This window comes from Pezoporus occidentalis, unplaced genomic scaffold (genome assembly GCF_034315485.1).
Source record: "Pezoporus occidentalis ecotype Australia unplaced genomic scaffold, CSIRO_AGI_Poc_V1 ctg9, whole genome shotgun sequence".
NCBI classification, from domain to species: Eukaryota; Metazoa; Chordata; class Aves; order Psittaciformes; family Psittacidae; genus Pezoporus; species Pezoporus occidentalis.
In genome coordinates, this window is record NW_026916262.1 from 2,254,567 (window position 1) to 2,269,566 (window position 15,000).

Genomic DNA, 15,000 nt, shown 5'->3' on the forward strand with positions numbered 1-15,000 from the left:
TCTAATGTATGTGAAAAGGCTGAGTCTGGGAAGGTTGTGCAAAATGACAGGCGTCCCAGGAGAGGTTGACTGAAGGTTTCCTCTTTAAACAACAATAGCTCCGTCATTTTCGAACTCTGGGTCCTGTGTTCTTACTGTGTATTTTTGTGGGTGTTTGCATTTTTAATGAAACTTTTTGCATATGACAGCAGTTTTCTTGAAAATTCCTCATTTGTTTCCCAGCTTATAGGTGTCCAAAACTGGGTTTTTTAGGGTTGTTATTGCCTCTGTTCACTGGGTAGTGGGAGGGAGAGATAAAGAAAGATCCCTACTTTAAAAAGCTTTGTCTCCACGTTTCTGTGTCAGCAAGACAGCCTAATGTATCCTGAATACTTTCATGTGTAAAATGATTGATAACTTGATCTTGAAATTATTTTAAATTACACAGTTGACATTTATGCATGTATACATGTGTACATACTTGCTGGATAGGAAGGGATGTTATCTTGCATTATATATTACATGCACACTTCATCTACCACAGAGGTGATGTACTTACACATACATACACGTTACCATATACATATATTCGTCTGTCCTCACAGCAGGTATCTGTATGTTATTACCTGAAACAGATTTGATAAATATGCAAGGCAAGTTAGCAGATATTTTTTATTATTCTTTGTTTTTTTCCCCTGCATTTTCTTCTGTTTGCCTAAGGTCTTAATTGTCTATTTAATGCATGTCCTAGCACTTATTTTTATTGTTTACAAAATGGTTAATGCAGCATACATATTATTATCTGAACTAATGCCTGATGCTCTCTTAATTAATATATATTGTTGTGTTTATATCTGTTCTGGTTGTACAATTTGTGTTTCTGAACCGTGTCTGATGTTGATTTCTTCTTTTCTTCTCAGTATGTATCATTTGGGATATTCCAGGGAGAGACGTGTCTGGGAAGCCAGCCTTTTCCAGTCACTCTCTGTGTTGCAATTACAGCACTGGGCTATTTGTGTTTCTCTTCATCCCTGTTTCTCTGTCTCTCTCACTCTCTCCAGCTGGTGTAAATGACTGCTGCTGCCTCCCAGAGAAAGATAACCTGCTCAGTCAGCTGGAGCCCCCTGCGGACAGCTGTCTTGCTTTTAGCTGATGGAAAACTGCTACTAACTGCTGAATGGAAGAGTGTGGAGCAGCAACCATACTAGGAGCAGTAGCCGCCGCCGCTGCAGCAGCAAGAGCGTGCAAGGACTCTATTGTTCCCTGGCGTTAAACAGTTTTTCCATTTCAACTGCCATGCACAATAGCAGGAGAGAGGTTTCCAGTCCCCTTCTCCCTGGGAAGAAATTCTGAAGAGGGGAATACTGTTTGAAGAAGGTTTCGTGGTCGTGCTGAGGGTTTTGGAGGTGGCAGCAGGCTGCTGGAGGCATGGGGTTGAGCAAGGGGAGCGCTGCTCTCTGCCGTGGTCCAGGGGTTTCCGCCGTGCCAGCCCGGTGCGTGGGAGTTCTTGTGCTGCTGCTGCTGCTGGGAATCTGGGACGCTCGTGCACAAAGTGAATTTCAAACTTCATCGGTGTATTTGTGGAAGACTGGTAAGTAAGGATGCTGCGGTACACAACAGTAGGGTATTTATGGTTTTGTTGTAAGTAATAACCTTTTTGTGTGCTTTGTGTATGAGAAGAAAGTTAAATCTGAATTACTAATGTTTACTTGCAGGGTTATAGGGAAAAAAGAATTAGGTCATCCTCCAGGTATCCACCAGCCAAGCAAATATGGCAATTAACCCCCCCACATTTGTGACTCTGTGGCTCTGTTACTGGGATTTCTTGTATATTTTCTGTGTCTTCTGAGTTTTTTTCATATATATTTTTAGTAGCCTTGTGTTAAATAGCAAAGGTCAGGGCATTAGTGCCTGTCCACAATGGGAAGAAGCGTTTGTTACATAGTCAGCAACGTTAACAGAGCTCTAAAAATACTGACATTTCACAAAGAAAGATGTAATTCAGCATATCTAATCTTTGTGTTCCATGCTGACATGTAATATATTCAGTGTGGTAATGGATGGGGAGATGGGATTGTTAAATTTAGGTTTGTTGCACAGTATATAGGACACGTGAAAGCTAATGATGGATTAGGTGAAATAATCCAAGTGATGCCAGATCTCATAACTAAAGAGCCAAAGGCAAATAGGCTATGTGGATTCAGCATCACACTAGGTAGATAATTTCTTCTACTTTGATACTAATGAGTTACGTGTCTGTTTTAAAGATTACATAGTCATAACAGTGGTCCAACCTTAACTTTGCATTAAAAATCAATGGGGAATTTTCTTGTGTCTATTAATATATTACATTAATTCAGCACTTTAGCAGTGGCGAGTATGTGTATTTTAGTTGTCTAATATGGTTTTAGTCCCTTTGTAAGCAGAGTCAAAGTTTCCTTTAGGAAATTTAAAAATTTAAAGCCATTGCATATTTCACACTGGCTTCAGCAGCTGGCTTTCTTCCCTGTACAGTGCCAGGAATAAAACAATCCAAAAAGTAGTAGTTTTATTTAAAAACTGCTTTAGCCTTAAAGGATAATACATACAGTAGTAAGAGAGAGTGCAAATTGATCATTTGTCTGAAAAACAACTTTAGGACAGTCTCTTTCCTGGATGGAGGGCCCCAGCCTTCTGCCACAGAAGGAGATCAATTTACAATTACAGTGATATCCTGAATTTTTTAAGAGGCTCTATCTATCCAGCAGCTCAGGGAGGAGATTAAAAGGAAATTCATTTAAACAAGAAGACAAGCTTTCCAGTAACACTGGAAAAGAGAAATCTGAAGAAGGGAAAATCCTTTGCAACTTTCACTTCTGACTGAAAGGTGGGTTGCACTATGACAGTGACTGATTTTCCTTTTTCTTTTGAAGCACTGACAAATTCAAAACGTATTTTTCAGTTTCACTACAGGTTTGTAAATGTTCATCACACACTTAAAAGGAGATAAAATTCGTAAACAGGTTTATGGAAAAGCACAGTGAAAATATAGCATTTTCATGAAACATTTTCCATTTACCCTAAGTTGCTAGGCATCAGTAAACTCTCCAGCTTTTTCTTATGTCTTAATTTAACAATTTAACAGATTGTATTTAAAAATGTTAAAATAGTAACATAGGTTGAGAATAATAACAGCTCTAGCTAACTAATACTTACAAACATGCACTATCAATTTGCTGCGGACTTAACTGTTTTCTTTGGGCAGAGTACATGTGCTCTGAAGTCAGGTCAGTTAAGCCAGCAAGAAGGAAACTAGGTTGTCTTTTGTTTTCTTCCCCTTCTCTCCCTTCCTGGCAAAGACCACTCTTAAGAAACTTTTGTTTAGAACAGGTATCTAATTATGTTGCCTGATGAAGAGCTAGTTCTTCATTTCAGTTTTCTTCTGTGACCTCTCCCCTCTGTCTTGCCTAGGATAAGTATGTTCATGGTACAGTTTTTAATATAACACCAGTGATTTGATGGCAACGTGCTGAAAAACAAGTCAGTATGATTCTTTTCAAATAATGAATGGCAAAATGCAATGAATAAGGTAATGCATCTGTGTTTGGCTTCTGATTGAATCTTTGCACTCTTTCTTAACTGTTTACTGAGTTTTGCTGGTTTTCCTCTCTTTGTGGGAGGCTCTAGGAAGTGAATTAGGGGAATCAGTGGTCAGTGATCTGAAGGAATATCTTGTATGGGGTGTATAAAGTTCAGGTAAATTATCAGAGGAAATAATAAAACTGAAATGAACTCATCCAACTCAAATGGTATTTTGCTTTTTCTTCTGTGAAGGAAACAGGTCAGGGGAATGTATGGCTGAGACTATGTCTAGGAAATCAGCTTGATTATATGCCTTTTGAGACTGGTTATGTCCATTTTTTGAGAAACATACTATTTTTGTATTGAGTTTAGTTGGGTGTCACCTTTTGTAAGTGCTGTTCATGACATACAAGTGTCTTTTTTATTTCTAAAGATTTTTGAGGTAATATGTCTTGTGAATGCTACCCCATGTCTTCATTGGTTTACGGCACTGTATTTTCTTAAGAATGCCCTTGACAATAACCTGCAGGGGTTATGAGGTTTCAGTTGAGGTGTTCTTTGTCCTATAAAGTAAGAATCATGGTATCTGGTACGGTTTATTTATAGGTTGTTTTTTTTTTTTCTTTTTCTTTTTCTTCTTTGGGTGGGAGGGGAGTGCTGGCATTTTGTTTTATAGCATTTAGTTTTTTTGTTGTTCTGGGAGCATTCTTCTAATACAAATTCCAACCTGTGAAAACCTCTTGGAGGTGAGGACTTTCCCTCTATATGTCTATTACCATCCTCCTGTCTACTACTGTAGAATTTTGAGGTGTTTATAATACTCAGATTAACCATTTGGGGGTTTAATTACCTTTGATTCAGCATGGACAATGTTGTGAACAATCTGCTTTCGGCAGGGAGACAGCTACATGATCTTCAGAGGTCTCTTCTAATCCCCACCATCCTGTGATATGGACACCATCACTAAGTCATTTCTACGTCTCCAACTGAAACTGCTTTGAAGTTTTGGCTTTTGTAACTTTGTTTTGATCTTTTGTGAGAATTTGCTCTTGCATATTTATGCTGCTATTACATGGTGTTTAATGGTCTTTCAGTGTTTGGAAAGGCAATTAGGTGAACAGTTGATAGTTACTGGTTACTAGGTTTCTCGCCAAACACTCTCATTCTGTTCTGTGCAGACTTGCTGTGTGCATTTTTTTTCAGATATAAATACACAGCTGGTTTGTTTTGTGTGGTCACTGAGAAGGCCATCTGGTTTCTCTAACATAAACTAAAGCAAGGTCTCCATCTGTGCAGAATACCAGGCTCTTCACAGCAGAGTGATGAAACGGCTGTATTCCTAGAGTTGAATCATTGTGTCTGTTTGAGGTAGAAAACATCAGTTTTTAGGAACTCATAGAGCAACAGTTGTGGTATTAAGGGGTGTGATCCCGCTGGTGTGAGGTGGGAACACACTGCTGAGCACTAGACTTCCGAACTTGAAAGAATCTTTGAATTACCTGTTTTGTTCATCAGTAATTGCCCTTCTCTGAGTCCACTGATTCTATTTGCAATGAATAATTGTGTGGTTCGGGTTCTATACACTGAACAGTGAGTTCATGAAATGTTTTGTATTTCATTCATATTCTACCTTAAGTATTATGAAATCTTACTGAATTGTTTCTGTATATGTGCAAAAAAAATGTAAAATCTATATGCCACAATTGAGTAAAAACTGCTTGTGTTAACTTTTTAAAATGTAATGTCTCTTACTTTTAAAGTGAAATTTTCATATTCAAGAACACTTCATAATCTTGTTTATACTGCCCACCATAGGCTTTTTCATGTATCTGTAAGTTTTACAGTGAACAATGTGAGGAATGTGGATTCCTAAATAGAGACTGCCGTACAGTTACCAATCTTCCAAAATAAGAAGATGCATATTTTTCTTGGTCAGCCATTTCATGATGCAGGCTATATAGACACCATTTCTATACACAACTGACTTAAGTGTAAGCATTTATTGTCACATCAGAATTCTCCTTTACTTCTTTCTACCCTGTGCTTCATTTGTTTTTTGTTAAATCAACCAACACAGTGGTCTGTGATGTGCTCTCAGCGTTGGGTGTAATGTCTGCCTACTGTTACTAATACAATTACTGAAAAGCTGCACAAAATCAGGTTAGGTATAAAGAAGTTCTTACTGTGTTGAGTCACAGGAACAGGTTGCCTGAAGAAGTGGTAAATTCTCCATCTCTGGCAGTGTTCAGTGTTCAAGGTCAGGTTGGACAGAGCCCTGGGCGACATGGTGTAGTGTGTGGTGTCCCTGCCCATGGTGGAGGGTTTGGAGCTAGGTGATCCTAAGGTCCTTCTCAACTATAACCTTTCTATGATTCAGTGATCAGCAAAGTTCGATCAGACTGTAAAATTGCTTCTTCTGACGGTTTGAAGTAATGCACATTACACTCTCGAAGTGCAATACGTAGCATTGTATTGATATCTCTAGAACAACAAATGTCCTGAGGAAAAATCTGGGAGGCAGTGCCTTTACCATCATTATCTCTTTTAAAGACTATTGATCACATCTCAGATAGTATATATCAGTATAGCTCTGCTGAATTATTTGAGCTATCTGCACTTGTGTGATACCAAGATATCACAGTTGGATGTTTTCCCCTTATTTTTTTTTTAAAAAGGTAGAACTTGCAATAGATTTTCTGTAAGGAACAGTGCCTTTTTAAAATTAAGGCAAAAAGGTCTTTGTTTCCTGAAGACAATATCTGTATTTTTATACATATGTTGTGTCTCAATAGGTGAGAACTTGTCCTTAGATAATAACTTGCTCAACATTTGAGGCAGTGGAGAGTGAGGGGAAAAGTGACAATATGGGTGTAGGAGACATGTGGAAGATCACAGGTCCTCCTAGAGTAGTGGAGGCCAAGAGTGAAACCAGTGTGCCAGGTGGACAGCAGGGCTTTTGCAAGCTCTGCAGCCCAAGAGCTCTCCTTAACCTCTTTCTGAACTTTTTCAGGCAACAGCATGATCTCTGTGTGATTTTTCCTTTTTCATTGTTTTGGGAAGAGGATTGCACAAAGGCCTCTTACTTCCCCTGAAGAGCCTCTGAACAAATGTTTTTGCTATTTCAAGGTGTTGGTGTGGGATCTTGTAACGAAATCATGCTTCTTCAGTGCTTGATATGAATTTGGGTCTTAACCTCCCCTGATTTTTTAGCCTCTTGGTTTCCCATTTACCTGTGGAGTAGAACAAACACAGCCTCTGCACCATCACATTCTTGTCTGATTTTTAGAATTTTTACACATTCCAAGGCCCAAATCTATTTTTAGAAGAGTTTGGTGCCACAAGTGGAATTGGAGACAAGAGGTTTTCCCACACTTCATCTGAAATTCCTCTTCTAACACCTTTGGTAGCTAACAAACATAAAATCAGTGAATAAATTGTCCTTATTTTCCCTATGTATGTCTCCAGGACTGTCCTTATTTTCACAGGACTGAGTGTTCCTATCACATTTTAATGCCTTAGGAAGGCAGAAGTCCTTCCTAGGACCATCAGTCCTGAAGGCATTTCAAAATGTGTCTAAATACACACTGACAGGAATGATCACAAGGGAAGATGGAGAGAGAAATTACCTAACCATCTCTCTGCTTAAAGCACTTACCTTTCAGGGATTGTGTCAGCTTGTTTGTTGAAGCTGTTTCATCATACAGCAGAAAATTCCCCATTTGTTTCAGGGTTTTTTGTGGTGCTTCTTTTTTTTGTTTGTTTGCTTGTTTTTTTGTTGTGTTTTTTTTTTTTTTTTTTTTTCCAAAACCAGAGTAAAGAATTTTTCTCAGTAATCACAACTTGAGACTGGAGACATAAGCCTGCGGCGGTAAATAGAAAACTCCAAATTTTAAAGAGATTATGAAGAAATGATCTGAAGAGGCAGATTAGATGTGTAGACCTAGGGAAAATGCTAAATGAGAAAAGATGTTTGAACTTGAGGCCTGACTCTCAGGAAGAGAATTCACATGCGATGATACAAGAGAGCAATGAGGACCTCTTAAAGCAAAAACAGAGCAATAGTTGCGGCGTGATGAGCTGGTACCTACACATCTTTGAGGAGGGAGACAGAGAGGTCAAGATCTTTAAACTGTCAATGTAAAAGGTGTTTTTCAGGATTCATCTTTTTGATTCTCAGGTCTTCAGCTACAGAATAAGATATTACTAAAAGCTGCATTTCATTAGCTTTTCAAAGAGTAAAAATGATTGAAGCAAAATGTACTAAAGATGCTTTACTGTTACTTCATTGATGTAAAATATAAATGATCCTCCAGGACTGAACATGGTTAAGTATTGGTTACATATGCCCTGCATACATTCATAGTAATTAGAGTTAGAATTTGTCACTTTTATTGCATTCTGTAATGTGCATCTAAGCAACCACACTGTTTGCTGTCTGTGTCTCAGTTAAATCTGACGTTTATGTAGTCAAATGGGGCTTGTCAATCTGTGACTTGAATAAGGAAATATTAATTTTCATTAGGCATGTTCATCACTCTTGCTCTTTGCCCTCATTTATCAAATATCCTTTCAGGTTTTTTTATTCAACAGAAATTATGTGAGGCAAGTATTAAGTCTTCGATCAATGTAAAATGTTTTTAGTGCACCCTAGCAATAAAACATTTGGCAGAGATGCAGGAAATAGTTGCTTTAAGGAAATTGTTTATAAATGTCTTTTAGTAATCTGTCCTTACTAACAAAAATCAGAGCAAATATTTAAATGTTTGAAGAAAAAAATTGTGCTGCTGAAATCCTTTTTCTTGTGTGGTTAGTTTGCCATAGCTGAAATAAGAAAATAGAAAAAAATGTGGCTGATGTTATAAGCCTCTAGTGAAGATAAACAAGTAACATGCTCTGGGCTAATGGTTGACTACACTTGTAGGATAGTATTTTGAAGCTGTCAGAAAAGCAGAAAATGGTAGCTGATCATTATGTACTGATGTCTGAGAATGTCTGCATTGTTTTTAGCAAGTGCCCTGAAGTGCATATGCTGGCTGGATCAACTGAATCCCTGACCTTACAGGCATGCTGGGATAAGAGAATATTACAAAAGCTATGGGTTGTTTTGTTCTGTGTAGGCTGGCTGCCCCAGTGTTGGATTAATTCTATTTATTAGTCTCTTATAGACAAGTTTAACTTTACAGTTCCCAACTCTACTTGGTGTTGATGTCTGCTTTTATTATGTTCATTGTCCTGGGTTCAGCAGTAGCAGTCATTTTTCTCTTTCTTAGTAGCTGGTGCAGTGCTGTGTTTTTGACTTTTGGCCTGGGAACAGCACTGATAACACGGATGTTTTTAGTTGCTGCTCAGTAATGTTTACTCTGACCAAGGACTTTCTGAGCCTCATGCTCTGTCAGGGAGGAGGGGAAGCCAGGAGGAAGCAGAGACAGGACACATGACCCAACCTAACCAAAGAGGTATTCCATACCACAGCACGTCATGCCCAGTATATAAACTGGGGGCAGTTACCCATAAGGGTGAGATCACTGCTCGGGTCAGGCTGGGTATCGGTCGGTGGGTGGTGAGCGGTTGTATTCACTTCCCTTGTTATTTCTCTTATCATTATTATTATTGGTGGTAGCAGTAGCGATTTGTGATATACCTTAGTTACTGGACTGTTCTTGTCTCAACCCGTAGGAGTCACATTCTTTCGATTCTCCTCCCTACCCCTCTGGGAGTGGGGGGGGAGGAAGGGGTGGGGTGGGGGGTGAGAGAGCAGCTGCGTGGTTCTGAGTTACTGACTGGGCTTAAACCACAACATTCATCCACTCAGTTGTTCAGATCTCAGAAGTTTGTATTTTAGTTATGTACCTCCATATTTAACAGGAAGCCCCATTCACGTAATATATAGGCTAGTATTCCCAAAGGCAATTTATAGTCTATATTTTGAGGTAAAATTTGCACATGATGTATTGCCCATTAAACTATGTATTGTGGCTGAGAAAGTAATTTCTGAGGTTTAGGGTGACACATGTTTATTCTGTTTATTGAAGGTTCTTTCCTGTATTCACAACTTTCTTCATTAAATGTGTTGGGTTTTTTTGGTTGTTTGTTTTAGTTTGTTGTTGTTGTTTTGTTTGTTTTTTCTTGTGTTCCTCTGTGGTTTGTTTTCTGTCCACAAACAAGTTTTCTTCATGCATTGGGACTGGGAGACCCTTTTCTGGATGTATGTCCAGACAAAATCTTTATTTCTCTTTCTTAGACTAGTGAAGCTGAAAAAAAACCCCATGGTTTGTTCCTTAGGTGGGTAAAGATACATTTAAATTCAGACTGATAGAAGTTCAACATCCGGTTATTTCGTGTGGAGCCTCAGAGGAGGCAGTGGGCTGGCAGAGAGTTGGAGACCGCAGTAGTATTGACTTCTATTTATGGATGTCTTACTTCTTTTTATGTCTGTTTCTGTCTACTGAGGCAGACAAAATATATAGAGTTACTAAAATAATGGAAGAATTGGAAGATAAGCATATCTAGAAACCCTAAAAAATTCACATTGTTTGGTAAAAGTTTTCATAAATTATCACAATTAAAATAACTACTGTATTGGATATTAAATCTCAAACCGAAGTCAGTGTAAGCAGTTTTGCTACCACTAGTACAAATTAATCTTCCCTAGATCTTCCTTATTTAATACTTTTTACATATGAATGTTGTATAGTGCTAAACATATCAGTGTCTGGGATTTCACACAAAACCCAATAGACATTTATTGTAGCAATCAGCATGTTCTCAGCATTAATTAGCACTGTGCATTTTAGCGCAGCTGACACTTCTGGAAAGTTGTCAGTATCCCACAATAGCTGGGTTGTTTGTTGTTTTTTTTTTAAATTCCCTTTATTTTGTGAGCATTCCCAGGTTATTTTGGTGGCTTTATGTGTGGGGGATAGACAAGGAAAATCTGGTGTATTTGCATGGGTTCAGGGAAGGAATGGCATTAGATACAGCACTTATTAACTGGCCCAAGTGGAGGTTTCTTGTGTGATCAATGGTGGTCGGTGTTGCTGGGAACACAGCAAGCTTTCCAATGTCCAGATACCACGAAGAATTTTGCATAGGTATTTTGAGACAGGGAGAGAGATAATAAGTAACAGTTTTGTGTAGACTGTTTATATTGCCTAAAGTGAGTTTGAGGGTATTAATTGGAAATTGTTTCTGATGTAATGAGAGATACTTAAACATTTTAAAGATTGATGATATCTGCTAATCCAATGAGAAATTTGTTAATGAGATACATTATTACTTTCCACCTTCTGTATTATGCAAAATGAAATGCTTATATTAGCAAACAGTAAAATTGCTCCCCTTATGTGTGCTTGGGAATAGCTATTTTACCACTAAGCCATTAGAGAAATAGCGACTAGAACAGAGAGAGATTGTTTTATAATGACTTTTGGTTGTACAGTGCCTAGCACAATTGAATTCTCTTCACTTGCTGCTGTTCTTCTGTACTACAGCTTTATACAAAATGACATAATTAAGAAGTGTTAAAGATGCTGTTTACAAAGATAGATTATTAATGTTCTAAAAGAGCATTCAAATAATTCAAAATGCCAAAAAACAGTTCAAATAGCTGGTATAAAGGTGCTGTACTAGTTGATAATACATGAGAAAATTATTTTCATAGGAAAACAGTATTATGAAAAAACTTGGAAGCAGGATAGTCTGTGTAATAATTTCAAAATGCATTGTTGAGAGAAACCGTCTTCAGTAGTAAGACGGTTTTAAATGTTATGTAGCATTTCCACATTTACAGATTTGGCACTCATCCCTTCTTCTGTTTGCATGTAGCAAAATTCTTGTTTTGAATTTTGATATGAATGAGCTTGATTATCCTAAAATATCACTTGTGTTGTGTAAAGTTTTGCTTGTTTTGCAGTTTTCTACTGATGGGTTGAATCAAGTGTACATTGTGATGAGGTTTGTCCCATTTTACTCTGCTTTACTTGATTTTCATGTGATTTTTTTTTTGTCAAAATAATGCCTGAATTGGGGAAAGAGGTGAAAGAAGACGGTAAAAGCCGTTGCAGTAACATGCTGATGTAGTTACATCTTGCAACAGGGAACATCAAGCTTTTTTTTTTTTTTATATATGCCATTATAAACTAGTAAAGAGGTTGGATCTTGACTTCAGTGTCAGCTCTACAAGCAACATACAATTCCCAAGAAACTAATGTTTTGACACACTTGTAATACCATATAGAAGTAAAACTGGATGTCATAGAAGCTTAGGACATTTTGGAAACAGGAAGAAGTTAACATGAGTGGAGAGTACAAATATGAAAAGCATGGGGCAAGCAAACAGCAGCAATTTTCTGTCAAATACGTGTTTAAAATTGATTTTTAACTAACATGAGTTTTCTAATGAAACTGTTTGGAGGCTGGTTTTGTATGACATTTCCAACCATACATACACCTGTTTGTGTATCCTTGCATGTGTAGTATATATCTGATGGTCTGAAAACATTACTGAACAAAGCTGTATGGATCTAATGGCATTACCTTGTAAAATACGCATAACAGAAGATTACCTAGGTCTTCAGTATCAGACTAAAATAGTAGTACAGCTTCAATTTGTGAGCAAAACTAATAACAGAAGTGTATCTTTTTTATATACCACTAACTTATTTTAAGAAATTCCAGTTTCACTTCTGCTGCTTAGTTTGCTGTTTTTAAGATGCATACTGAAGGCTGTCATTGAAATAACTTTTTTTTTTTAACTCTGAGTTAAATTCACAGTCAGTGTTGTTTTCTAGACAGCAGCATTGGAAAGACCAGTTCATTCCTGTAATTTATGCTTGGTGCCATGCAGAAGATAATGAAAGGAAGAGGAGGGACAGTGATAAAGCAGCCCAGCATACAAGGAAGACTTGTGGTCTTTAACTTGACATGGATGAATGACTTGTAGCTCTCTATATTTCAAATGGATATATGAATGTCAACAGCTTAGGAATAGTTCGTGCACTTGAACCATAAAGCTAGGAAATTCAAGTTATTTTCTAGACTATACTTCCATATTGTTATAGGAAACTGCAGGAGAAGTCTGTAGTCTGTGCTGCACAAAGGTGAGTTCTCTGAAACTCTGAAAAGTGCATACTATGACAGGTTTGTATAGGTGATTCAGAAATTTACTAGTGATAAATATTTCATTTCCCCCCTCTGTGTTTAATATACTTTAGGAGTTTTGTGGCATAAATCAAAATGAGTATATGTTCTGATTGTAATAGAGTCTTGACTCTTTTGTCATAGCACAGATTTAAGCTATTTTATCAGATGTAATACCACCATTGCATGTGATGAAAGTAACTCTACATTTATGATTTTGTTGTAAGTGTGTAAGACAGCTTGTTTTTGTGATAGCATCATTTTTGTCTTACTCTAGCTCTGCAAGAAGTTGCTTTTATTGCCCTGGAGACATTGTGTAGTAGATACCTTCCCTTAACAACCCCTGAATTTGCAAGATGACATGCTTCATAGTTTCTCCTGAACACTGTACTGCGTAGTTTCTGTCATATCACAGAAGTAATTGCCTTTAAGGTTCAGGTTCCAAAACCAAAGCTAAAATTGGGTAGTAAAGATTTTACCTTTTGGGTGCAGAAGTAGGTTTTCCAAAGTATGTTTTTCTGAAGCTGCACGTGTAAAGGGGCATTGCTGATCAGAAATGAAGTAACAGTTCAGTGAACTAAAAATTAGCACCATGCAAACAAAAAAGAGCCTTTCAAAATGTCAAAATCTGTTGCTTAAATGATGTCAGCACTCTCATTTAAGAAATAGAAGTGTGTTCATATTGATAAGAACTCTTTCATGTTGTTATTAGATTAGAAAAAGATGAAACACTGAACCTGTGTCTCAGTAAATTACGTAGTATTACTGTTCGTATGTAGATGCTAGTTTGAGTGCAAGCCATTCTAAGAAAGGTGATAGATAATTTGCTTCTAAAGCAGTTTGTTTCTCGTACAAAGGTTGTATATACTTCTTCTGAACTAATAACCTTGCTGGTGTTCATCTAATTTGCTGCAGTTGCTTATAAAGGAGGAGTTCATTTGAAATTGTAATGTTGCTTTTGGTTTTGAATTTTTAAAGTAAAGATGAAGAAGGCTCCCTAAAGATAGAAACTCATTAAGAAAGCCAAGGGCTTTTTGGAGACTACATTCTGTTCAGGGTGGTTTTTTGTTCCCCACTTTGTATGTCTCAGAGCACACTGCAGCTTCTAATGAAAAAATAATGCAGTTCATTAATCTGGAAAAACTTCTGAAAGTAGCTACATTCTCACAGTATTCTGGGAATTAGTTTGAACATAATTGGTTGGATGTCAATATTAAAAAGCATTCTAATGAAAAAGGAAATGCTTGAACTATGATAGTTTCTGCTTCTGATGAAAAACTTAATGAGGCTGAATAATTACCCCTTCTCTCTTCTTTTTTCCCAATCTGCCATGTCTTTCCTAAGCTCCGTTTTACATTTGTTGTAAATATTTTAAGCAGCAGGATTTCTGTTGGTGTGATTGAAAGACTACACTATTGTCTGTGTGTCACACTATTTTACAGCTAGTTTGCCTTTTTTCTGTAATCTTTTTTCCCCTCATGACTGGATTACTCAAGAAGAGTACTTGTCAGTTGTTGTGCCCCTCAGCTATCACTTAGCTGAACTGCAGTTAGTGAACTCTAATCTTTCTTGATAAATCAACCTATTACTGTTGTGCCAAGCAGCACAGTAGCTGTCATTTGCATAACAGTTACTCTAGTTGGTTTAATGTGACTTACTCTTCCAACTTCAGGTTGAGAATTACTTCTTTCTGAGGTGTGATCATTGCCCAAATACATACACTTTCCAGCTACTGAGTTAACTGTTAATCATTCATATAATAAAGGTAGGAAGCACATGGAAGTTGGGATTTTCATGGTAACCTATTTTAAGAAAAAAAGCCTCAAAAAACCTAAACAACATACACACAAAACAGATAAACTACAAACCCACATTGTTTCAGTAGAGGGCCTTATATTCTGATAACTATGTTGTCACAGAGTGAAATAGTATCAGTTTGGTATGATGCACAGTTTTCTTAAATGTTTTAAATTCTAAGTGAATTAGAAATAGATGAGAAATTAAATATTCTGACAAATTCTTTAAAACACAGTAAGTTTTTTGTATATACAGAGGTTTTAAGGAGTTTTCAAATCTATCTATGGGTCCTTCTTTCTTTCATTTTGCTTTATTTGGTAGAGATAGTTCAGGTCCCCATACAAACTTCTCATATAGCTCTTCATATCCTAGCCCTTTTCTGTCTCTGTGGGCTAATGGATGTTGTACGAGGTGTTTGTCCCCATGACATAGATCTGTATTAGCAATGTCTGTTGAATAACTGCTCAGTATTGTGATGAAGAAATGTGCTGTTACTGCCATAGGCAGTAAGAAACAGTGCAGCAA

At 37.3% G+C, this 15,000-nt stretch overlaps 1 protein-coding gene across 1 annotated transcript in view; it reads left to right on the top strand.

Moving 5' to 3' along the window:
- Nucleotides 1-15,000, top strand: part of THSD7A (thrombospondin type 1 domain containing 7A) — a 286,529-nt gene that overhangs the window by 87,392 nt on the left and 184,137 nt on the right. Inside the window, exon 2 of the mRNA XM_062605006.1 lies at nucleotides 1,041-1,570. Coding sequence (XP_062460990.1) covers nucleotides 1,408-1,570 — 163 coding nt within the window. The 5' untranslated portion in view covers nucleotides 1,041-1,407. The remainder of the gene's footprint in view (nucleotides 1-1,040; nucleotides 1,571-15,000) is intronic.